The following is a 27,298-nucleotide window of genomic DNA, read 5'->3' on the forward strand; positions in this document are numbered from 1 at the left end:
TTACAAATTGGTTTAAATCGGTGGAGAACCGGTAAACAGTAAATGATGCGAAAGTGTTTTTTAGAAGTCACGAGTTCGAGCATTTAGAAAAGCCTGGAACGCTTTGCCACCCCTTTTTTTCTTCAGTTTTTCACCATTCTAACTCTAATTGGTAAGAGATATTGATTTCTGGCCTTCGATGACCCCCCCTCACAAGACAACTTTCCCTACCAAACCAGCTTACCTGTATTAACCACCCCCTACCCCTTCCATCCTTCCACAAATAAGTTTTTTGACGTATTTCAAAATTAGGCCTGGCAATTTTGAAGGTAGTCTAACTGAACTTTTCGTCCCTCGACACATGTCACCGGAAAAATCGCCATATTGAATTCTTCAAGGGGAAAGTTCAACCATTCTGGAGGGCCTAATTTTCAATGGATTTGATCAAATTTGGATTTATTTGAAAGATTATGAAATTCCAAGCTTGACTACATCGGTCACAATCGGCAATGAATCTTAAAAGTAACGGTATTAGTTCTATTTTAAAATACTGTTTTTCGCGTTTTTACATTCTTCTGACCCATATAAAATTCTAATACTAATCAATAATTAAAGATCATTCATGATGTTTGATTCTAAATTCCCTAAATTCAGACCCGTGGCGTATAGTACCCTTGGCCTCATAAAGTTGAGATTCTATATTATTTTATTGGTACATTATGGTGAAATGTATGAAAGACGAAATGTGAAATATGAATAACGAAAACAAATTACGATAGTTTGCGTAAACTAAAATTTTAGCTATCGATCCACTGAGATACCGTTTCAACATAACTCTGCAAATTAGACGAATTTTAAGAAGTCATGCTAACTATCGGACTGTCTTTCTTGTTCCGTTTGATTTGTCCCCGAACTAAAAGTCACACGATTAGAGGTAGTGGCTTGATATTTTCAGACATTCTCTCTTAAGGCTGAATATTTCTTAAAGCTGACTGAGACACATTGTTATCCTCTTCAATTCGTATATTATAAATATTGAATAGGGGTAGATGGGGAAGTTTCTAGCATGCATGACTTTCGAAAATTTAAAATGATGGAATAATAAATTAATATATAATATTTGACATGTGTTATAAATGAAGAAACTATCTAGAATTATCTTAAAAAAATAGTTCATATAATGTCTGGCAAATAAAGTCACAGAAAACTAAAGTTGCCAGAACTACCCCACTCTTCCTTAGTGAAAAGATCACGAGTAGGTCAAAATGACCATTTAATTTCTACCAGTTAACGATCATTGTTGTAATTATGTTTAACTATGTAAAATTGAATAAGGTGTCACATATATTGGTCGTTAAATATGAGAAAAAATAAGATTCATGTAATTTGAATTTCAATCTAAATTTGTAATTCGAAATTTCACCATCAAACATGAATGACTTTTATCGATCTTTACTCGATTTATCGTTTTTTATAAAGCGAAAAATCTATATATATATGTAAAATAAGTAAAACTTAGTATAACGTTATATCGGTCTAGAGACAGTTATACACGGTATAAATTACTTTCTTTTATGTGTGTGACAGTCTTTCTCATCAAGTATTTTCAATGTCAAAGGTTAAGCAGTTCTAAAGAGCATGTTTTACAATCGATTTTAGCAAGTTTAGAACCTCTGAGAAGAGCTTTAAATCCATGAAAAAAACGAAACGAAAACGAAAATACTTAGCTTTTAATTTTTATATGGAATACGTTATTACCCAAGCAGCAAAATAGCTGCCTTATAGAACCAAGTATTAGACAAGTCTTTTAGTGCACTTTTAAAAGATTTAAAGTGAAAATTTTCTGTTGAAATTCCCATAGCAACTCTTAAGATCCTTAACAGTGCGCCACTTTACTCATAGTAATCTCAGTGATGGAAGCAAGAGCGTTATAAGTAAATAAATAGATTTTTGGTTCTATATTGCCTTTCCTAGGGAATTCTACAAGACTATTTTAAGAAAAAATTGCTCCTTGGGTATGTTGCAATTTAAGTATATTTTTAGATGTGTTGTGATTCTGCTTAACTGGTTATGAACCAGTTAAGGTCTTTTAAAATAATACTCCCTCAGTCCCAAAAAAATTGTCTATGTGGGAAGAAATTTTATTCTGCTAAAAAATGTTTTTCCTGGCAAAATCATTGAGAATGTAAGATTTCTTAGGGTAAATGATTAATGTTCTGCAAATGCCACATGAATGAACACGTTTAACGAAAGAATTCCTAGAAATCGTTTTTCAGTTCCAAAATTTCTCCGAAATGTACAACGTTTTTGGGACAGAGGGAGTACAGTTTAAAAAGAACATTACGAATTGTTCAAACTTGTGAATTGCCTAGGCTATGAGTTGGACTGCAAGATAACTTTATTAATGTAGACTAGTATAATACAAATCCATTTTTGGGTGTATCATCTAAATTACGAGTTTGTCATCTTATTTGATTAATTAAACAGACTTACATATATCTGTTTGAGAGACAGGTCAAGAAAACAAAAAAAAGTTATATTACACTATAAACCTATAAACCAGAGGTGTGCAAGAAACGTTTAAAATCGAACAAACGCCAAATGAAACTTGTAGGCCAATAATGGTCAAAACCGTCAAAACGCTACCTGAACAAACTTATTTTGACGTTTATTCGGTTTCAAACGGTTCTTGCACACCTCTGCTATAAACACTATACATATAAGGGATTTTTTTTAATATAAAAATGTATATTTTAAATTGTAAGTCCTGCACTATATTCTATTACACCATGTATACATGGAATGAAAAAAACAGGGCAAATTTTTAACTCTCTGTTGAATTGATGCAAATTCTTTTGAACGCATGTGTTTATTATGTTATGGAAAATAGACATATCTTTCTAACGACAAGGGAGAAAATTTCAACGGTACAAATATGGGAAATACCTTGCAGGAGAATTGGAATCAATATCTTCGTGAAAGTGTATACAAAAATCAATTGTAAGAAGCCCGAGGATGATATACAGGAGAAAAGTTTACTTTTGAAAACAATATGAACAAGGCATTATTCTATGTTGGGAATGAACATTAAATTTTAGTACAATAAAATTGTATATGTATAGGAAATTCAGAAATGGAAAGATTTTTTTTTTCAAACTTATTCCATAGGGATTTGCAATAGGGAATGACCTAATTTCTGTCCTATTTGCATTCATAATTTTGCTGTTGGGATATGCATTTTGGGCAGAAGGAGCCTCTTTTCGCAAGTTGAAATCTTGTACTATAGCCCGTAATTGACTGGTCGAAAGAACCGCAGAAGCTTTTTGGTATTTGGGAGATGTCGGAATCCCAAGTGCATAGACCGTGGAATTTAAATTACCAATTTTGGGAGACAGCTTCTAAAGCACTATACGAAGGAGCTTCTGTTCAGTCATGCGGACAACGTTTATGTTGGGAAAAAGCGCATACATTAGTAAAGCATTCCCTTTTGTAATCACTTTTTTTCCCCATTAATCATGAACGTGTAATGTCGGAAAACACATTCGAGATAGTAAATTCAAAAGCAAGAATTGAGAATTTATACATCCATTTAGAGAGAGTAGTATCAAGTTGGATTGTTATTTTCTAGCTATACTTTTACGTATATATTTAAGGCAATTTAATATTTCGTTCAAGTTTTATTTAATTTAAATGATGAGGAACTTTTCCTAAATGAAAATCTATAAATCATCTTAAAATGCATTAAATAACAATAAAAATAAAAAAAATAGATTATAGACCAAGACAGTTCTCAATACTATTTCATATTACTTTAATTCTTTACTTTCAATTCTTGTATTTAAATTTTTCTGGGCAAAGTTAGTAGAATTTCATAAAAGCTATTTGTAAATTTTTATAAAAAAAAACTATAACTTTCAGACAATTTTTAGTGACACAAGATAAAGCATTAATCGGAATGTATCATTTTTAAACCTTCAGTAATTTTTTAGTTCATCGTTTTGCAACTACAGAAATTTAAAGGAGTTACCTGTACCTGGGTCACACAGACTTTAAAAACAGCATATTTGTTTTTCAATTTTTTTATATCTTTCAACAAAATAAGAAAAGTTATTCCAAGCTCTTAAGCAAAAAAAAAATCTAAAATATTTTTTTTTATTTCTCATGCAAAATTTATCAATTTATCAAAAATTTATCATGCCATACTTATTGACACTTTCAGTACCGATTTGGGATATGAAATTTGAACATCTCTTTTTATAAGAATAGGTAGATTACAGAAAAAAAACATCATATTACTTGCATTTTACCAGTTACATTAAATAAATTTCATCATTTTGGGAAAAGTGTCAACAGGGATTCCCTGTAGAAGAGGTGTTCCTTCGATCCTATATTCTGACTAATAGTTTAAGTTAATATGGAAAATCTTCAATAATTTGTCTTATTTATTTTATATTAATTACAATATTATTATGATGATCTTTCTTATTAACAATTTCATCTCAGCCTTAACAAAAGATAGATTATTTGTGTCCTAAGTATCGTGCACTCAAACCGCTCCTTTATTGCTATTATTCTTTTCCTCATTGTCATCAAAATGTCCTACTTTCCTTTTCTCATCGTGGACCTTAGTGAAAATATGTACCTTGGAATATAATGACATCAGCTCGTTATGTATTTCCTTAATGAACTGTTGTCCCCTTCGCATTCATTCAGATTTATTTTCGTATGGCCCTCCTGCATCGTGGGATTTCCCTCTTCATCATCCTCTATCTCGGGGCCTGAATAATTAATATTACAAGATCAGAAATTAAATAGAAATTCAATTTGCGAATGTAAATTTCTCTGTTTAGTCTACCGCGAATTTTGGGTTATACATTTTATTCTTAAGTTGTCTGTGGTGATGGCATGTTGCTGAAGAGTAGTATGTAGCATTCTAGAAAGATTATTATGAAAATAATAAACACTACGCAAATCTCCAGCTTTGTCAGGAAATGACTTTTGCGCTTTTCGTTTATAATAATAACGTTGACATGTTAATTGCTTCAAATTTACATACACGACTAGTAAGGGCTTTTAAATCCGTCACACCTTACCCTTCCAAAGGAAAAGCTCTATTGAATTTTTATATAATAGTGCATGACAATTAAAATTCTCGGAGACATTTTTACTAACCAGTTCTACTAATTGGGACACGCAATATTGCGTAAGGATGAATAAAATGTTTAAAAGTGAGGCAATATTTTGCCACCCTTAATGATCCGGTTTAGACATATTTTTGTAAAGCATTAAGGCCTGTTTTTACTGTAGTATAGGGTGTATTGGTTAGGGTTATAAAAAATTTAGGATGGTCTCTCTTACTTAGGGGAAAGCGTACTACCTTCGGACGATTTATACTTCGCACAAATCATTTTTTTTTCAATGTGTTATAAATGAATTTGGCCCATTATAATATTGTATTTTAATAGTTAGTCCAATGCCCCAAATTTTCAGAAAAGAGCTATGGGTGAAATCTATAAGTAACACAAAGAAAAAAATGAATTGTCCGAATCTTGAGTCGTCCGAAGGTAGCACATTTCCCCCTACCTTTTATTATTATAACTCGAACAGAGATGTATAGGGTAGTAGAACCTCTTAATGCTACTGCCTGATTTGGCGGCAGTTTGCATACAATTTTTATTTTCAAAATTAAAATTTTTAAGTAGCGAAAGACAATTAAAAAAAAAAAAGATCTTTGTCACTGTAAGTTGGAAAGTCGAGATAGTCAGTCCGGTTTAAAACGGTTAGAGCGTCAGAGAAGAAGGACGTGTGAACTTGAGTATCTCGAGGGAATCTGGCTGAGTGCTGCAAGGTGTTGCCTTCCAGAGGTACACCGGCTAGTTGCCTTAAGATAGCCCATTCCTTTCAATCATTCCAAGCTAATGGCGCTGGCACATCTTGTCAATTGAGTGAATTTCAATCGATTGAAATTTTTCCTCTTACTCTTTCAAACTTAAATCAGATATAGCTGTCTCTTTCTGTCAAATTAAAATTAAAATTGAAATTGAAAATGAAATTTAAATTTAAATTTCATTCTGATTTCAGTTTGAAAGAGTAAGAGGAAAAATTTCAATCGATTGAATTTCACTCAATTAAAAGGTGTGCCAGTGCCACAAGAATACGACCGATGGTTTACAATAGGAAATTAAATAGATGATATTTTGACTTATACAGTGCCGCTCAATAATTTAAAGACACCCATTTTTTCATGTGTTCACACCAAATTTGTAGCCCTTCCGGACTACTGACGCTTACACTCAACAGGTGGTGGCCCTCTTTTTGGGATTCGCAGGCTCAGCATCCGCACTCTGAGCCTTCCCATGACACACTGACTCCACCACACATGGCGCCAGGGTGTCATACCACTCACTCTGAAGCAGGTCAGGGAGGCAACCTTGAGATTGCAATAGGAAGGGTTGCCAACGGTGAGGAATGTAACGACACGATCGCTACTTAACCGTTTGTGGCGGAAAAATCTTCTACAAATTTAAATTTATGGCCTTAAAAACAAGTATAAATTACAATTAGCGTCATCTGAAAATCCATATCTAATTTAGTTTTATCTTTTTTTTTGACAGTTGGCAGCACTGTAGCCAGTTTAGATATCCAAAATCGTCAAAAACAAATACTAACATTCAATTAAGGGTTTTGTACTAATTACTCAAATTGTGCAATTCCAAAAAAATACTAACAAAAACGTGTTTTAGCAACATACATTTGCTTATTTTTATATAAAATAATAATAAAAACAGTTATTATAGGGCAAAGAATAGTGAAATAAGAAACTTGAACATTTTGTTTAAAATTCCATGGAAAATTAATGCAAAATGGGTAAAAAACGATGTTGCTATGCGATGATGCTAGTTGTAATTCATACTTGTTTTAAAGGTTATTAATTTAAATTTCGTGTAAAAAAATGAAAAAATGGGTGTCTTTAAATTATTGAGCGGCACTGTATAAATAAAATTTTTCGACAAAAATATTTGTGGTAGGGTAAGATGAGGTAATTTGGAATCATGTCTAATTTGGAACTATGAGATTTTCTTACAGTTTCATATGGTAAAAGGAAAAAACAACATACAGTAGACTCTCTCAAATTCGGGCATATGGGACCGAGATGTCAGCCGAATAAGATAGAAATTCGGGCGACAAATTTTTTGAAATGCAACGATTTTTTATTCATCTGCATACACATATTGAGTTTACACACTCATATATAACGTTAATTGCGTAAAAATCCCTCAATAATGCAAAATCACATCAAAACTAAGACAAACCATGCCAAATTTGAGCATATTTGATTCATTTGATAATCATAATCAAACTTGAAAAATGACAACAAACTTTTTTCAAATGTAACCGTTGCCCGAATTAAAAAGTAGCCCGATCTTAAAAGAGCCGAATTTGCGAGAGTCTACTGTAGAAGTACTCTCGAATGAGGAGTCTTGTGCTTTTTCGTGGTATCCTTTTCCTCTTTTACCATCTGAAACAGTGAAAAAATCTCAAAATTTTAAAATAGACATGATTCTAAATTATCCCATCTTGCCCCATTTAAATTATTCTATTTTGATTTTTAAAATATTTTACTTTGGTCATTAAAAAAATGTGAAATTAATCAGAATTGATTTTATTTAAATCGTATTAATTATGCCGAAATGGTACATACCCAAGAAGCAAAATAGCTGCCTTATAGAACCAAGTATTAAACAAGTCTTTTAGTGCACTTTTAAAAGACTTAAAGTGAGAATTTTCTGTTAAAATTCCTATAGAAGCTTTTAGGATCCTTAAGAGTGCGCCACTTGACTTATAGTAATCTCTGTGATGGAACCAAGAGCTTTATAAGCAAATAAAACGATTTTTGGTTCTATAGTGCCTTACTTAAGGAATTCTACAAGACTATATTAAGAAAAAATTGCTTTTTGGGTAACTTCTTAATTTTCCCCCTTTTCAACAATATTTCACAATTTTCAAATGCATTATTTAGTATTTAAAAATTTATATTAACTGACAATTTTTACCAATTTACTGTCTAATCTAATCGATAATATCGAATCGATAAATCTGTAACTGTTAAATTTAGCTAATACTGGATTTTGAAACATTATAGCATCATTCATTGAACATTCTTAAAAGAATGTGACTATTGCTGTATTTAAATATATTGGCTACAAAAAGTGTATGTAGCTATCATATCAAATTTTCAGAACTGGCAGACGGTAAGAAGTTACCACGTCACATCAATTTTCATTGAACGAAAATTATTTACTATTTTTTATTATTAAGTAGGGTAAGTATGCCAAATTCCGGCCAGCTTGCAATTTCGGCCACCTTTTTTGTTCCTCGAATTTCCATGAACTTTTAGATTTTACGTACTCTAGAGATTATACAATGCAAAAGAATAACAAAAAATGTAACTTCGACAAACGAGATGACGTGAAAAAGATATTGGAAGAATTCCCGAAGGGCAAGGAACTATGAGAATAATGAGAATGAAGGTGGCTCAAATAGGGAACCAAAGTTATGTCTACATTTTTATTCATTTTAAAATGTATTAAGAATGATTTTAGAGTAAATCAAGATGGTAAACTCTTTACAAGGTTCCAAGCAACACTCTTTCAGAAGAAAGAATAAAAAAAATTAATTTGTATTTAAAATATTACATTTCAAACGTGAGACTTCGACGCTTGCATGCAACTATGCCAAAATTTGGCACACTTACCCTATTTCTATAATAGATGGAGATGATTTGTTGATTCTAACTGATAAATTCAAAAGACTTTTTGATAATATAAATAATTTATAAAACAATTTTTGTAAGTTGTTTCAAACATTTTTTTTGGATTGTGAATAAATTATTAAGTAAATGTAATATACTTTTCTGTAAGTGGAAAAATATCTAACTGGCGAAAGAAGGTAAAGCAAAGCGATTCACCCTGTCATATTGGAGTTGAGTAATATTCCGATTTTGCATTCTTTTGATACATTTACCGCAGAAATGAAATTAATTTTCTCTTATGCATTTCTCAGTGTTTAACTTTTCATCTGCTATTTATATCAAACAAAATGAAATTCTCTGTCGCTTAAGAGAAAAATCTTGGGGATTTGTTATTTTGTCCCTTCAGTTTCTTATTGTGCTCGTAAAACAGAACGCTAAGAAGCATGAAAAGATGAAAAAGGCTAGAGTTACAAAAGATTTCTAGGATAATGGGACTCAACGGAAAAAAATATGACTACTTCAACGGAAAAATGTATCTTGCTGAAGGATGTTGCTTTTATAGTGTCATTCAACTTGTGCTATTCACTTTGGTGTTTGATTTTTCTGCCTTGTTGCTCACCCAAAAGATTTTTATTGGGTTGTTTGCTTGCTTTTATGAATTATCTGTTTAACCATTTTCTATTGCCCACAAAGTAGCATTGTACAACTTTATATTATTAAATTTGTTGAATACGCATAGTATATTGTTTATCATATCATACGAAAGATATTTTTTCAGAATATACCCTTAATTTGCATAAAAAACTGTCTAACGAATATTAAATGATGTAGAAAGATATATAAGCCCAGAAAAATATAGGATAATTTGAATATATAATTTTGGTACAAGGTTGAAGGTTTAAACATGCTTCTTAAGTATAAATTGCAATCTACTTTTCATCCAAAAAAAGTCTTAGGAGGTAGAAGATGTCATTCCGATTGTATTTTAAGCTAAAAAATTTTGTATGAACAAAAAAAAAATGTTTTGATTTTTTTTTGATTCGTAAATGATATAATTTTTTAAAATATTTTTAAAGTAAGTGCGAAGCATATAGGATAAGTGTACCAAATTTCGGCATAGTTGCATGCAAGCGCCAAAGTCTCAAGTTTGAAATGTAATATTTTAAATACAAATTGATTTTTTTCATTCTTTCTTCTGAAAGAGTGTTGCGTGGAACCTTGTAAAGAGTTTACCGTCTTTATTTACTCTAAAATCATTCTTAATATATTTTAAAATGAATAAAAATATAGACATAACTTTGGTTCCCTATTTCGGCCACCTTCATTCTCATAGTTCCTTGTTCTTCGGGAATTCTTCCAATATCTTTTTCACGTGATCTCGTTTGTCGAAGCTACATTTTTTGTTATTCTTTTGCATTGTATAATCTCTAGAGTACGTAAGATGTAAAAGTTCATGGAAATTCGAGGAACAAAAAAGGTGGCCGAAATTGCAAGCTGGCCGGAATTTGGCACACTTACCCTAACCGATTTAAAAGTTTTTTTTTTAAACCAATTAATGTGTGACCAAAATTTAATCCCAGAGACACATAAAATTATGCCCATATAAATATCTATAAATGATAATTTGACCTTATCTTTATAGTTAGGACATTCATAATTTCAAATAAAATAATCAAGGCTGTAAATTCTACTGAAATTTGACTTAAACTTAACGATAAAAAGCAATAGAATGTAATTTTCAAAAAATATGTAGAACAAAAAAAATTTAAATAATCTTTTTTATTTGTTCTTAACGAGAAAGGTTAAAGATCCTGGATTTAAAGAACTTAATCTATTTTCGTTTCTCATTTACATATTTTAAAATAATTAATTAAGTATATATATTGGAAAAATTAAAAAAAAATATATTTTTTTTTAATTCCTTACAGTAAGGTCGGGTAACTGGATCGTTTTCCGAAGAGTGCTACTTAAACGCTTGTTTTTGGACTGATGAAATTCTTTTTTACTTCTTCTAAATCCATAGAATTATTCACTGTTTCATTCATAAACATAATATCAAAAAAATTATCAAAAATATTAAAGAAAATTTATAAAATAATGATAATACTGAAATAAGTCAGCATGCACTAACTGGGTCATCTTTTCACTAATTCACTTTTAATGAAACCTTTGGATTTAAAATATTTTTTCACAAGGAAAAAACAATAAATGTTTTCAATCAACCAACTGTCATTAGTGAAAATATCACTGACTAGAAAATTTTTAGTGAAGAACCCAGCTGGCACAAGATTGAAATGAGTCGATAACATTCACTTATTTAATGGATAAAAATATTATTTTTGCTTTTTCTCAAACTTGAATAGTTATATTATGTTACTGTAGTGACTGTATTACGGAAATAGAAATAAAAATATTATTTTAAGTGGATTAGTAGTCATAAACGATCCAGATAGCGAAGCGCCCGGATTAGCACACTTGACTGTATTTAATTTTTTTAATGTACTATTTCATTCATTTATATTCAAGTAAAATGCCACAAGAATCTATTAGCCAGAACAGATCAAGTAATATTCTATTACCGCCCTACTTGTAATCAATGCTGCCCTATATTAAATTCAATTTTAGCTATAGCCATTGTCTTTGGATCCAAAGATAATGCTATAGACGTAATGTACACTATTACACTATTATTTCGCAATATGTAGGAAAAAAGTTGTCTAAACTTTCTGAATAAGCGCTACTAGCTGTTTTCAATGAGAATAATTAATTAAATGTGCATAGCATGACATAGATTCATGATCAAAACTACGCCAAAACCTAAAGTAGGTTTTTTAGTAATAAAAACAAGTCCTTACGATTTTAATTTTAGCGAATTTAACGTAACCTAGTCATATCTGGGGCCTCTGAAAGTCACATGACTGAAAGTGGACAATTGTCAAGAAGAAATACGATATTATACTTCTAACCCAGAACCTGGATTATAAGCTACCGGAGTATTATAAGCAGTTTGTTGGCAAAGTATGCGATGTTCACAATATTGGCTCTAAACAAGTTTATTAATCTTGCCAAAAAATGTACAAAGCAAAGTCTGTGAGAACAATGACTCTAATACGCCAACTAATTCAGTTTTCAACATAAATGGGAGAACTGTGCCAAATTTCGGACATGTTGAATAAGTTAGAAAGTCTTATGTAAAAAATGTAATATTTTAATACGACTTTCAGTACTTTGTTCCTTTTTTTTAGAAGTGTTACTTGGCATCTTAAGAAGTACTTTCTCAGATTTGCTTTCTTTAAAATTATTCTTCACGATTAAAATTGAATAAAACTTGGAGTCCTTATGTAAAAATCACACATAGTAATCGTGTTCTATATCGGACACCAAGTTTGACGCAGTCTGTTTTCTTTCTGGAAGACTTTCAAAACAAATTCTACGAATTTGTTTGTTGAAATTCTACAAATTCTATGATCTAAAGTTTTTGTATGTTATAACTGGGCCTAAGAGCTTTCGATCAGTACCAAACTTAAGGTACCTCGACCCTCCTGACCCGAGCTAGAAGGGGTCAAAAGTTCAATTTTCAAATGGACATATTTCCGGTTCTAATTATCGGAATTTGAAAAATTTCGGTGTTTTGTAAAGCTCTTGCGGATTACTACATCCCTTGTGGTACCCCAATTTCATCCGATTAAATCGACTGGACTCTATATCTAATGTTTATTATCCGATTTTAATGAACTTTTTTTTTCTTTCGTTGGTTTATCTGCATACAGACTATTTAAAATAGAAAATTACCAGTGATAAGTACAGATAAGCTGATGGTAGCTGAGATTCTTTACAGGTGACCTCGAAATGCGTGCAACTCTGGGTGCTTGCAATTCGGAATGTGTGAAAATTCGATTGTGAATTGAATTTTGGGGGTAAAAAATCGTGTCGATCCAATTTAATTCATTTCGATGGCCGAGAACCGTTTGCTCGACGAGATTCTTTACCCTCAAAATTCAATTCACAATCGAATTTTCACACATTCCGAGGTCACCTGTAAAGAATTTCAGCTACCATAAGCTTATCTGGGCTTATCACTGGTCTTTTTGGCATCGTACAAAATCAAGAAACTGAAAAAAAAGTAAAAAAGAATATGGAGTTTTGAGGAACGAAGTTGGTGTCCGATATTGTAAGCAGTTTAAAATGTCGCACAGTGACGCAATCTATCAATGCTTCATCTAAAGAAACCGATCGTAGATGGTAGATCGGATCGGTAAAAATCATCCTTAAGTACAATTAAAAAAATAACGAACAGCAGGGGACAAAGTCACCCTCGGCGGCCAAAGTCATTTACATCTACTCAGATAAAAGTTTTGCCAAAATAGCAAGAAAAGTACATATGTATTATTTTGGAGCAACAATATGGGGATAACCTGACTTGCCAGGAACATTGCCGATCGCTGGTTCTCTTCCCTTATGTCAAGTGATTTGGCCTAGATTAAATTTAAAGAAATTGAAATTCCTAATCAATTCTAACAGGTTTAACAGGTAAATGGGATTGTAATTTTGAAATATTTATTTGAGTTTGAGATTTTTATGTTTTTATATAAATTCTTATTATATCTTTTTCAGAATTTCTAATATAGCCTTACACGGTCCGTGAATACGTTTTTGGGGAAACCAGTACTGAAGGCAGCGAGACACGCTACGCACTTGATTGAAATAAATATGAATTGAATTAAATGTCATAAATTGAAGTGTATTTATTATAATCTGTACAGTACATTAATAAAATAATTCTCTTTTATTAAGGTCGAATACTGAATATCGAAATAAAGTTTTTAGTAGAGGGAAGTGGTGCACCTTGGAAATTAGGATTTTTCCCCTATGCTTAAGTGGAACTGTGTCATATCATAATGTAATTTATTTTCACAATCTGTTAGTGCAGCTAAATTATATCACGATAAGGCTCAATTTTAGAAGAAAAATCCAAATTTCAAAGGTTCCCCACTTCCCCCTATATAGATTTGGTCAAAACATTGAAAAATTCAATATTAAATTATTTAAAAAATAAATAACTACCTTATACACTTTTTCTTTTAATTTTTGAAAATTAACAATAAATTTTAATATGTATATATATGCAAATATTTAGAGTATTTAGACTTTTATAAGAGAAAGTATAGTTGCACAATTTCTCAGCCAAAATATTACGAATTCACGTAATATCACCACCGTTTAAAATTATAATGTGCTTTTTAATCGATTTTGACAGCCAGTAAATTAATTGACTTTGCCCCGTGAGGGATATATAGCATAAACTTTGTTACTCAGTCCGTGTATATATTTAGTCTTTACCCTACACACCCCATCTCCATACCTTCTTTTTCCTTTCTTAGTTTATCTTAATAGCATGCACAGGAGACTCCGATAGTATGGGTATATGGGGAAAGTTACGGAAACACCATTAAACGTTTATGAAATTCAAAACTACGTAATTGAGTTCTAATACGAGACTAAAGAAATGAGATTTTAATCAAATTTACATCTAAAGTAAAAACGTCAACTCGCCATTTCACCCAAGAAATAATATATACTGTTGCTTCCTCTTGCCAAAAAAAAACAAAAAGAAAATTTACCATCGTCACAACATTTTACGATATCTATACCACGTTGTAGAGCAGTATAGGGCTAGTCTTCTTTTCTTTTTACTCCATCTCGCCAGGAAGAAACCAGAATTGAGATGTAATAAAGGAATTTGTCGATGGATTTGCAAAAGCGAAACAGGGAAAAAAACTGAGGAGAAAGAAGACAAAATTATTTAATATTGCTAAGTGCGCAGACATAAAAAAAACTTGTAAAACTTTTAATGGTCACAAAGTCTTGTGGGTATAAGGTTGGTTTATTATTTTCTTATTTGAGGTACTGTTTGGACTTTTGGGCCAATGGGTCAAAAGTGAAATTTTATGGTCAATCAAATTTCGATGGAAGGGGCAGAGGGAGACATTTTTAAGGGGCATACCAAAAGTCCTGAGTCTTTTAAGACTTTATGCAAATTTATTGAAATTCAGAAAGTAAAGCTTTCGGGTTTTCTGGTTCGGGTATCCCTAAACTGTCTATTCTGAATGGACCATGCTGATGAATAAACATCAGATGCTCCATTCGCCGCTATAGGTAGTTGTGGCGCTTTTTGAGAGCTTTTGCGCAAGCTCTCAATTATTCCTATGCCATCGTACTGACTGTGCATTGGGAGGTGGATAGGAAGGGATCATTTTCGAGGGAATTGCTCCTCTTAGCGAACAGTCAAAGTTCATAAAGTTCATCAGTATTAAACTGTATGCTGCTGTGCTCGGACTCAAAGTTGCAATACAGGACGCCTGTATAAGTAACCAAACGTCTCTACAGTGTGAGCGATTCTATTGTGTGTCATCAATTTCACATTTGAGTGCACAGAAGTGCTATTGCTTAAGCGATATCCACGATATTGTGACGCTTTTTTTTCTCTCTGAAATCCCTGAATCTGGCGTGAAAAGTTGATACCTACCGGGACAAGGGAATTCAATTTACTTTCCGGATGACCCTTCCGTATTGGATGATTTCACAAAGGGTGAAAGTCGATTTGGTGACGCGAGAAGTGCGTTGGGACTGTTAAATGTGTATTGATAAACGATATACAATAACGATTTGGTATCACCCAAAGTAAAGTGTCAAGTGAAATGTAAAGAAAAAAAAAAGTTATATAAATGAGATTTATTTGGAGTGCGGGATTATGGTAATGGGAAAAAAATAAACTGTATAAGTATGTTTTGAATATATGCGTGTGGCACAGTTGGGAGGGACTGTGTTTATTTTGGCGGGAAAAAGCTCAATCCCCGCGCACATTCCAAAATCAGCATATTAGTCGAATTATACTCTTTCATGCGGTACAACTTTATTACAATGTGGCAGATTGTTAGTGTTTGAGAGGACTAAATGCGGAGTTGACGGAGAATGATGCTGATGATGAGAATGATGGTGGTGATGAAGTGATCATATCTTTTCCCGATTGGATTATGCTTAATGTTGGGAAACACTTGATAAACATTCTGTGGAAATGTTGTGGATTATTGTGCTGATAATTGGAGATTTATTTTCGTTTTCTCCGGGTATGGACATTTTTACATCTTTTTAATTTATTCCACCTCATGAAAATTTTCAAACTTACATTTATTATCACCCAAAAGTTGACAACAGATTTTAAACAAAAGTCCCTCCCTCATCCACCTACTCGTACCGATTTACCATAAGATAGTATCTCCAGTAGGAAGCTTTAGGAGAGAAGCATGTTATAAATTTTAAGGAGCATTGTTTGCAAATATTGTGAACTTTTTGAAACATTTTTTTAATAAAATAAAATAAGACAAATGGAAACTTTTTATCCTCCAAGTTAGTATTTTTTTTTAATTTCTTATCTCTCTTTTGCCATCAGTATAGTAAAACAATAACCCCAAACCGTCGAAAAAGAAACTCATTTGCGAAGAAAGAAAAATTGATCGTTTTGAAATAAAAACTTTGCAGGAGTTATATGCCAGGTACTTTTTTCTCCGATTCTTTTCTCATTTTAATCATCATAAAACGTAATTATACTACATCATTTTTATACCATCTCTTTCAGTTCCCTCATCGCGAAATGGGAAACAGAGGGATGGTAAATGTATAGATAAATCAAATCAACTATATAGAAAAATTGATTATGTTTCCTTCTTCATTAAGCAACTGAAAATTACATTTGAACTTCCATAAACGACTCTTTAAGTAGAAGAGAAGGGAGATACTTTTTTATAATATCATTTTAGAGCTTTAAAGTGCAGTAAGTCTTTTATGCGACCTAAAGTTGTCAGTACAATGCAACTGATAAACAATGAAATTGTTATATTTAACACGAGCTTCAGACTGGAAGTATAGTCCAGTTATCAAAGGTCTGGATATTCTAAATTATAAGCATTTTATTGATTTCTCAAAATCAAATCAATCATTTCTCTTTATCCTAATCTACATCAATAATGTCTGATAAGAATTTAAGAAGTTAAGCCATATGGTTAAAATTAATTTAAAAATCGTGTAAGATAGTCAACAGTTCGCAGATCTGATCAAAGGCTTTAAATTTTGATAATCCAAAGAAAGAATTAATTATCCTTATTAAATCATAATTAAGTCAGAATTTCTTCAAAAATCACGTTTTTATTAAAATTAACACTAAAGCTATCGACCATTTTTAGTCATTTTTCCTACACAGTAAGAAAATGTGTAAAATTTTATTACTATATAATAGTACAAAATCGACCATTTAAGTGTTTAATTTAAAAATGTTTAAAAATGCACAACATTTTGGCAATTTACTGTCACGTGATTGAAAATTACCACTATTATAGTCGAAAAATTTTCAACAATGTTGTTTAATTTGAAAATGTGTAAAATTTTAACACTATAATAGTGTGAAATTGGATAAATTAATTATTTAATTGCGATCTGTGTAAAATTTCTCACAATTATATAGTCGTAAATTCTTTTTTAACAATGTTTCTTGATTTAAAACTGTTGAAAAAATCTAAAAATTAGCACTATTATAGTAGGATTATAGTTTTTCACATTATTTATTATAGTGTGAAAAAATACACAACTTGATAGTATTTTTTGTCACATGATCCAAAATTAACACTATTATAGTTTGATCATAATTTTTTACACTATTATTCTGTGAAGCCTTGTGTATTTCAACCAAAGTTGTTAAATTTTTAAACAAAAGTTGTTGAATTTTGACACAAAATTTGTTGAATTTTTAAACAAAAGTTGTGTAAAATTGTTGAATTTCCATTTAAGACATATACTTCAGTCGAGATGCCTTTCAATGGGGAAAAGTCATATAGAACATCAAATATTTATATGCATAATAAGTATATCGTGAAGATTCGAGCATCAGATGTAATCATCTCGTATTAAGGGGTATCCCGAGTACAGGAAAAAAACATTACAAATGTCTAAAATGGCAACACAAATTCAATAATCTTTAAATTCAACAACTCCAAATTCAACAACTTGAAATTCAACAACTTTAAATTAAACAATTTTAAATTAAACATTTTCTCCAAATTTAACACTATAATAGTGGTGTGAAAGATTACACACTATAAGAGTGTTAATTTTTTTTACTGTGTAGGGCGCTCAGTCAAATGACAGACCGTGGTAAGTAGGATACTCAACCAATTTTTCTTGGAAAAAAAGAAAAAAAATAAAATTTTTAAACACTGAAAAATATATTACATGCATATTTTAAGAAAATCATAAAATTTGAGAGAGACATTGTACAGTTTAGATATGTGTTAAATTTAAATATTTTTAAACCGGTCAATTTGACTGGTCTTGGTAGCTGTAGTGTTATAGAAGTTAAGCCGTTTTGCTAAACCTCAGATCTGAAATCCACATAAGCGTTAATAAAATTAGCGAAAACTGTTCAAACATAGGAGGAAGTGGGGCACTTTTAAATTAGGGCAGTTTGGAAATTGGGCTTTTTTCTCTTATTATTAAATGAAACTGAACCTTACCGTGACATAATTTAGCTCCACAAACCAATTGCGCATTTAAATTAAATTATAACAATGTTCAATTCCATTTAAAAAGTGGAGAAAAAAGTCTAATTTCAGAGATACTCCATTTTAAAGGTGGTCCACTTTCCCTACTTCATAAACACGAAAAAGATTTTGAAAAAGACATTTTTCAATAAAACTTCTATTCTCGAGGAGCATTCTATATGCATCTTATGTACTTGACTATCATACAATGAATAAAGAAATAAAATTGGTATACAGGGAGGGCACTTACTGATTGGGCAGTATTTTGGTAAAAATTGTCAGTAAAAACAAAAATAGGTAAGTAATAAAAATATGAATAGCAAAGGTAAAAATTAAGAAGCTATAAACCATTTTAATTTTTCACTAACGAAAATGGATTTTTTTACTTACCAAAATTGAGTTTTTCACTGGTTAATTTGAATTTTTACACTGAGAAAGAAACGGGGGTGCGATTAACTCTTTTCCTCATAACCTTAACACTTTTTTGGTGTAAAAATATATCAACATTTTTTAATGATAATTTTACATCTTCTTAAGGGTAAAACTAACATGAAAAAGGGTAAGTTTAACCCCTAATATACCTAAAAAGCATAATATTTACACCGATTTCGGATCTATACTGCAGGGTAAATTTAACATTTTCGGAATGTTATTTTAACTTTTTCGGATTTCTCTCAGTGTAGTTACCAAATTTGCTAATTACTGAAAGGATTTTTCGTAGATGGACTTTTTAAAGAAAAAAATATAAAACCTAAAATTGGCCAAAAGCACTTACTCTACCCTATAACCCTAACATCCAAAGTGTCTATTGGAATTTTATGTAGTCCATGCGATATTTCCTTGGTTATTAACTTTGTAAAAAGGGTAATTTGTGATCTCTAAAACAAATCTGTATTCTTTGAGAGTAGAAAATCCATGAAATGGCACTTTGCCACTAGCATCCTAAAAATAGGGTAATTTGAGCCATAAATTTTACAGATTCAAATGTTCAACATAGGTTTAAATTATTTTACTAAAATATACATATATTTATTGCATTTATGCTCAATAAATAGCTTTTATAACCTAGCTATAAAAACCAACTGTAAAACTAATTACGGAAAGGTTGAATAGTTTCAGGCGTGGTTGAACTTAGTGTTCTTGAATGCAGTTCATAAACAGAAAATTAAATTGAATTGAATAAACATTAGGCTAATGAGTTCAAAAATAAAACTTCAGGTACTTGATACTGGCTCCGCCTTTTCCTAATGAATTAAGCGTATTTATGGCATGCAATATAAATATTATTTTTCTTTAATTAATAACCTAGCCCATGTTAAAAATAAAAAATTAAGTAATTATATTTTTTAAGGAATAACAAGAAAACAATTATAAAGAAAACAAGAAAACAGTTATAACTAAAATTGAATTTAAGGAAAAATATAAAAATTATAGAAGTAATATTAAGGTAAATTTTTGAAAAGTATTTTTGAATGTAACATTAGAATCAGAAGTCTTAGACTCACTATACTATTATGATCGAGAAGCATCTTAAACTTACTGAAATACAATACATTTAAAAGAATGATTTCTCTTAATCCGATAATTGAGGAAAAGTTACGGCTTTGCAAACTTATATCTTTTCCAAATATTTTTATTCTTCCCTAGTTTCATTCTTTTTTTTTAATAATTGAATATTTTTCACTGATTCCAGCGTAAATCCAGAAAGCCAAAATCCTGAACACCAAAACGAAAGCCAAAATCTCGAAAATCAAACTGCTAAAAGGCAAAATTCTAAATGTGTCAAAATTTTGTATAGCCAAAATTCTGAAAACTCAAAATCTCGAATGGGTTAATATCCGCAAAAGCCATAATCCAAGACGCCAAAATATAGAAAAGCCAAAATCCCGAAAGCCGAGATTCTGAATGAGTCAAAATCACGAAAAGTCAAAGTTCCGAAAAGTCGAAATCCCGAGCACCAAAATCTCATAAAGCCAAGATCCCGAAAGCCAAAATTCCGAATTAACCAGTATTCCAAAATATGGGAAAGAAATTCTATTCTATGTGGGGCAATTCTATATGACTTAAGTTTTCTTTACGACTTTATTTTCTAAACGGAATGAGCTTTTTTCCAAAATTACTATGTCCAGATAATTACCTTTGAAAACTAGTATGTAATCTGAAAATACACATAACTCCTAAATTGTACTTGAGTATCCTGAAAAATCTTAATTTCTTAAAGTTATGCTTGAATAAAAATACTGCACTGTTCCCTATCCTGAATAGATTTAATTTACTCGATAACCCTTTTGAAAAATTATTGGTACAACCAAATTGTAAAGCATACCTACAATTATGCACCATCATAACAGTGATCAAAATTTAAAACTTACAATGCGATAGCACAATCACAATCAGTGGATTAAGTAAAAAATGCGAGCAGAAGCAATTCCATACAGTTACATTTTTTAATACTATAGGCAATTGTTGTTAAAACTGAAAAGTCTCATATATTGCAGGATGGACAGATTATTTTAAATACTATATGTTGTAAAACATTTATTGCACGCTCTACCAAAAAATGTTTCAATTCAAGTAGAAATCAATGTTTTTCGCTTTTTTCAGTAACTAGTCATATAACCAGTTTGATTTCAATATTAGGGGGAAGTGGGGGCCCTTTGAATTGGGGCACCATTGAGGGCTTTTCCTCTTATTTTGAAATGGAACTGAACCTTACTATGATATAATTTACCTTTACGATGTGAAGCTGAATTTGATTACAATAATGCTTAGTTCCATATAGGGTAAGTGTGCCAAATTTCGGCATAGTTGCATGGAAGCGCCAAGGTCTCAAGTTTTAAATACAAATTGAATAATTTTATTACTTTTTCTTAAGGCGTGTTGCTTGGAACCTTGTAGACAGTTCATCATTTTTATTTACTCTAAAATCATTCTTAATATATTTTAAAATGAATAAAAATGTTGACATAGCTTTGGTGCCTTATTTCGGCCACCTTCATCCTCATAGTTCTTTGCCCATCGGGAATTCTTCAAATGTCTTTTTCACGTCATCTTGTTTGTCGAAGCTACATTTTTTGTTATTCTTTTGCATTGTATAATCTCTAGAGTATGTAAAAACCAAAAATTCATGAAAATTTGAGGAACAAAAAATGTGGCCGGAATTGTAAGCTGGCCGGTATTTGGCACACTTACCCTAAGAATAGGAGAATAAAACCCTATTTTAAAGGTACCCGAATTTAAAGGTGTCCCACTTCCACCTACTATGAAAAATATCATATTCCATTATTAGATTGTCCAAAATAAATATATATTCAAAATTCCTTCTTCAATGACCGTCAAGATGCAGTTAATACAGTTGCTAATAAAAGCGACAAAATGCATGCGATAGATTGACCTGCATCGTCTATGTTGATATGAACGTTAATATAATATTTATACAAATAATTGCTCAACATTAGATGCTCTACCATATATAAAAGCACTTAATCTGTAAAATTTTTATACACATTCAACTTTTGTCGCACGGCTTAAATAAATTATATTAAGTCATGCGATTTAAAAAGTCTTTACCCTGAGAAAAACTCGTGTAGGGTAAAGTTTTGAGAAATAAAATTTTTATTATTAATTAAAAAAGTTTGGAGAACCAATTGGCATGAAGACTTCTCAAAATAATCATTATAATTGAATTTTGTTTGAGTTTTCAACTTGAAGAGGTTAACATGGGTAAAATCAATTAAAATGAGTTTTGTCTATTTCTGCACAAAAAAAAAACATTTATCATTTAGCTGAGTATCCATAAATGTTACAAGAATGTTATTTCTGTATTTTATCGCCTGTTGCATTAATGCTTTTTAGCAGAAAAAACTTCACATAAGTTGTAATTACAGAAGAGAAACATAAAATACGAACATTACAGAATCTTTTTTGCTTACTCTCATTGTAACTCATGAGATTTTAGTTTAACGCAAAATTAAAGAAATGTTGAATATAATAAGACGGGCAGTATTAAGAATAAAAAAATAGGAATTCACACTGTACTTAAATAAACATAAACAATATTAATGTATAGTACAACATCTCATACTACTAAAAAGCGACTGTAGACATGCATTATTATATTTTCTTATGCAAAGATAGGGCAGTCAGATAATCAGTCTCATGGTGTTATCACACTTGCAAATTAAAATTGTAATGCGATTGACATTAATAATAATCGTTAATGAGCGTTCAATTGTGTGATTTGTAGGGGAAGCGGGGCAACTTTGAAATACAGCTTTTTTCTACTCTTTTTAAATGTAACTGAGCCTTATCGCAATGTAATTTCGCTTCATGATTGATTTGTGGAGCAAAATTTTAATCACGATAAGGTTCAGTTCAATTTAAAAATAGCGGAAAATTATATTTCTAAGGTGCCCCAATTCAAAGGTACCTAATTTTTACTTTATATTACTTTATTATATTTCTACTTGACGTAGAATTGACCTAATTATTGATAAAAAGGTAGACGCAAAAAATGATTAAGTTATCTCAAAGCATATTTCGAAAAATTAAGGCGATTCTTATTTCCTATTAACCTTATTTATTTAAACCACGGGTGGAATGATAACTTTTCGACGCAATCGAATCGATAGTATCGATAAATCATCTGTTAGATTAAGAGAATGTCGATTTTTTACACATTGTTAGACCATTCATTGTACATTCTTAAAAGAATGTGACCGTTGATTAATATCTATACTATAGTTACGGGAAGTACAGGTATCGTTTAAATTTTCCAGAATAGATAGTCGATAATATCGAAAATAAGTTATCGTGTCACAGCAGTTTTTGCAGGCCATGTCTACCATTTTATTTAAATCGGTAAACACATGTTTGTTTAAATTAGCCTTCTGAACTTTATGTTGTCACATTAAAAATTTAAAAAGAATTGCGTTAATTTTTCATATTAATGGTTTAAGGCAATATAAATTGATTTTTGTGGGCTAAGTCTACCTTTTTTATCAATAAATAGATCAAACTTCGAATATTAAGTGGTCAGAAGAACAAATTACACATTTGAACGCTCATTAGCGATTTTATTAATGTGTATGAAATTAAAATTTTAATGATAAATTGTGATGCTAGTGTTATTATAACATATCCCGTTGAATTAAGTGCTGTAAGGCTTACTGGACTGGATCAGAAAACCTAAAACCCGTTGGGAGTTCGAACGTTTATACCGACGAGTTTAATAATAGTTCCAATTCCAACGTTCTGACATCGTGAAATTCCTCAAAAACACAAAAATTCACTTTTTTAACAAAACATTTACACACTAGGGTGACATTAGGTAATTTGGAACCATTTACAATTTGGGACATTTGAGATTTTTTTCACTGTTTTAGATATTTAAAAGGAAGAAATATGTTCCTTTTCTTCTTAAACGTATTTTTCTTCTATTTTGCGGTCTTTGTTTTCTCTTTGCTCATATGAAACAGTGAGAAAAGCATAAGTGTTCCAAATTGTAAATGGTTCCAAATTACCTCTTTTTACCCTATGGTTGACATTGTTGACGATTTAAGTGTCAAGAATATCGAAAAAATGCCAGAAAAATCAGCGTTAAAGCGGCGAGTGTGTGAACTTACACTTTAGGCTTCCGGTAGGTTTTCGAATAGATTTGACTTGGTTTTGAAGTGGCTTTGTCTTTTCCAAGGCACTCAATGGGTCGAGTGGTAGAGCACTCGCTCTATGATGCAAGTGTTTCGGGTTTGAATCCCTTTAGATCACCAGGAATTTTTCTGGAGTTAAAGATGTTCCAATTAGCAGTTCCAATTAGTTCCAATTCCAGTAAGCTTCATTGCACTTGATTTCACGTGGCATTGGACTGACAATCTTAACCCGTATAAGAAAAAATAATAATGGATGTTCCGAACTCCCCTTGCGGGAAGGCCTAAGTTTCTTTATGGAATGTTGCCACCATTATTATTAATATCATTTTGTCTCTTCGAAAGGTTATTACTGAAAGGAGGCATTCTTTCCGTACAGAAGTAGATCTTGAAAATTCGAAAATATATTTGAAGATCTAAAAAAGAGACATTCTTACTTCTTGATAGTTCCGCAAGGTGGTTGATGTACATCTTGCTCGAATTTCGAAGTGCTCAAGTGTCAAAATGTGTCGGTCTTCATCTTCACATTGTTGTGAGGAAAAATACAGAACAGCGATGCTTACTGTTTTTGCCCCAGTATTTGATCACTCCATAATCACTGAGTAACTCTTTTGCCAGATTTTTAGTGTGATATTTGATAAATTTTCCCCACCTTGTTCGAAAATTTAATATAAAAATTCGAAATTGAATTTGAATTCTTCGAACTTCAACGGCTTTTTGTGCAAATAGAGTTCCATTTACCTTTTATCCAAGACACTATTGGAGAATCAAAATCTACTTCTGTATGGGCTCTAAGTTCTTTTTTATTAAGTCAAATTGATCAAATTTCACGTTAATGATTCTATTATTTGAAAAATAAAAAAGGAACTCAATGAACTTGGGCAGTTTACCCTTTAAGGAGAAGAAGAATAATAATTGGGGTTCAAAAGATTATTTTTCTGATTCTTTAGGGCAAAACCTAAACATGTCAAAATTTAATCTTACAAAATATTTGAGTTCTATTCTAATAAGCGAAATTTTTAAATGTTTTCAAACTCTAGTAAATCATTAACTAATTGCGAAAGAACTAAAATATTTAGAGCAATTAAATATTGGATTAGAGGTGATTGAGACCAGTTTCAGGGGTTTCAGGTATGCATGGCTTTGTTTATTTTAAGGATAATCTAAAAATATCTAGGAATTGTGTTTTATACATTTGTGTATCTAACGTAAAATTCAAAAGAGTTCATGATCAATTTTAAAATGACACGAAAAATTCATGGAAGTAACTTAAATGGAATTTTCAATAAAATTTCAATTTTCAGTTTATGATCGTTTTATCACTCAATATCGTATAAATTTCTTTTTGAATTAAAATCCACTGTACCCACTGTAATTTCAGAAATAATAAAAAAATAATATTAATTTTATGAACATTTAAAATTAAGTATTTTGACTGGTTTACGTAGTTTAAAATTTAGATTGATTTTTTTTTGAAAAATATTCCATGGGGAAGTGTTTCAGATTTCATATTTTCACATATTTTTTGAAAAAATAGGTCAGATTCATTAATGGACTATGGGAAAAGTATGAAGTGTTCTAAGTCAGATTGTGTACGATGCTTGAAAGCCTTCTCCTATACACCCTCAAAATTCTGTCATTTGAAATTCATTCCTGGACTGCCCCTGAATTCTTTCCCTAAAATACAATGTTGGTTAATTTTATGAGAATTTATATTTATGAAATTTTTTATACTACAATTGGATATTTATTAAAACTTACACATATCTTACATAACTATTTAACATCAGCAAGAAAAAACTCATAAAAAACCATCGATGATGTTTCTAACGTTATTAGGGTTAAAATAATAACGCATTCAGTAGACTAAAATTTAATTTCAAAGTTTTCTCACTCATAAGTTAATAAATGGAATGGAATCAACTGTTTGAAATTAAACTTTTTAATAAAAAGGGCATTTAGGGAAATCTGAGTATAAAACCAACTAAAAGTTTGTAATTGCAAGCATTCTTTATTTCTGCTTGAAATTGGAACAGACACAGGGTTTTGTTAAAAAAAATGAAAGTAGGTTATAGAGTTAGGTTTTTACATTTAAAGTTTTATATTAAAACATATATTTCAGAAACAAATTATATTTGTAAAGTTATGCATTTGCGATGACAACAAATGTTTATTAAGCACTGCCTCATTCATTGTCTGTGTCAACTCCTCGGGCTGGACATGCTGCTATACACGTGCACAAAAGCGTCATTTAATTGTACAAATTTCGTACATAAATCTAACAATTCAACCAACACAAGTTGCTCCATTTGTTTCTTAGTTAGGAGAGACACTCTCAGACCATAGTCGCTAAGACCAATATACAAAATATAATTTGTTCGGTGCAGGCGAATGTCGACACCCTGGACCAGGAAGAAAAGATAATACGCAACCATTCTCCACACAGGATTGTCCCCAGGGCCTTGTAAATCTAAATTCTGGTACAACCCAGCAATACTATGTAGAAGCAGCCCCAACACTGTGTAATATACACGTTCTCCATTATCCTTTTGTATTGCGGCACCGTCGTTGTTATGTTAAAGGAAGAGATCTGTTTCACCTCTTCACCCACATACAAGCATGTCCATATAGAAATGTACCCATGAACTCAATTCATATCCTTTTCACTGTCCATTGCCCATCTCCATATTACATGCATGATAATCAACACGGATAAAAGAATTTAGGTACTTTTGACCAACTTTAGTAGAACTTCAGAAATAATTGGGAGAAATTTATTTTATTCATAAGCAATACCACTTAATTGTTTGGACTTCAAAGAGAGAGCAAGACATTGATGATTCCATTCCATACTATTCTATCATAGAATGATGAAAAAATAGGAGTCTTGAATTTTGAGAAATTTATCCGCTGCCATAGGGTAAGGGCCCATAATTTTGGACAGTTTGCTTATAGGCATCGATGTTTCAAGTTTGAAGTGCGATATTTTCAATACTAATTGACTTTTTTGTTACTCTTTTTTCAGAAGGGTTGTTTAGGAACTTGGCAAGGGTTTATTGTCTTTATTTTTACTAAAATTCGTTTTAATACGTTTAAAAAAGAATTGATATGTAGAGGTGAATTTGACTCTTATTTTGGACAACTTGGTTATTAATTTGGACAACTTGGCTGTAAATATGGACAGCTAATCCGCCTCAACAGGATGCCTATTGTTCTTCATTTCATGAACCAATCTTACCAAGTCCTCTTCCTGTTCATGTAAGGGAACCGTAAAATGTCACAAGAAGACCGGAAACTTTCGGAGACTTCGATACTCCAAGTACGTGCGGATT

At 31.2% G+C, this 27,298-nt stretch overlaps 1 protein-coding gene across 1 annotated transcript in view; it reads left to right on the plus strand.

The window, feature by feature from the left end:
• Positions 1–15,040: 15,040 nt before the first annotated feature.
• LOC129799561 (protein CEPU-1-like) overlaps positions 15,041–27,298 on the plus strand; it is a 76,968-nt gene continuing 64,710 nt past the window's right edge. Inside the window, exon 1 of the mRNA XM_055843579.1 lies at positions 15,041–15,858. Within this exon, the coding sequence (XP_055699554.1) occupies positions 15,807–15,858 (52 nt within the window). The 5' untranslated portion in view covers positions 15,041–15,806. The remainder of the gene's footprint in view (positions 15,859–27,298) is intronic.

This window comes from Phlebotomus papatasi, chromosome 1, assembly GCF_024763615.1.
Source record: "Phlebotomus papatasi isolate M1 chromosome 1, Ppap_2.1, whole genome shotgun sequence".
NCBI classification, from domain to species: Eukaryota; Metazoa; Arthropoda; class Insecta; order Diptera; family Psychodidae; genus Phlebotomus; species Phlebotomus papatasi.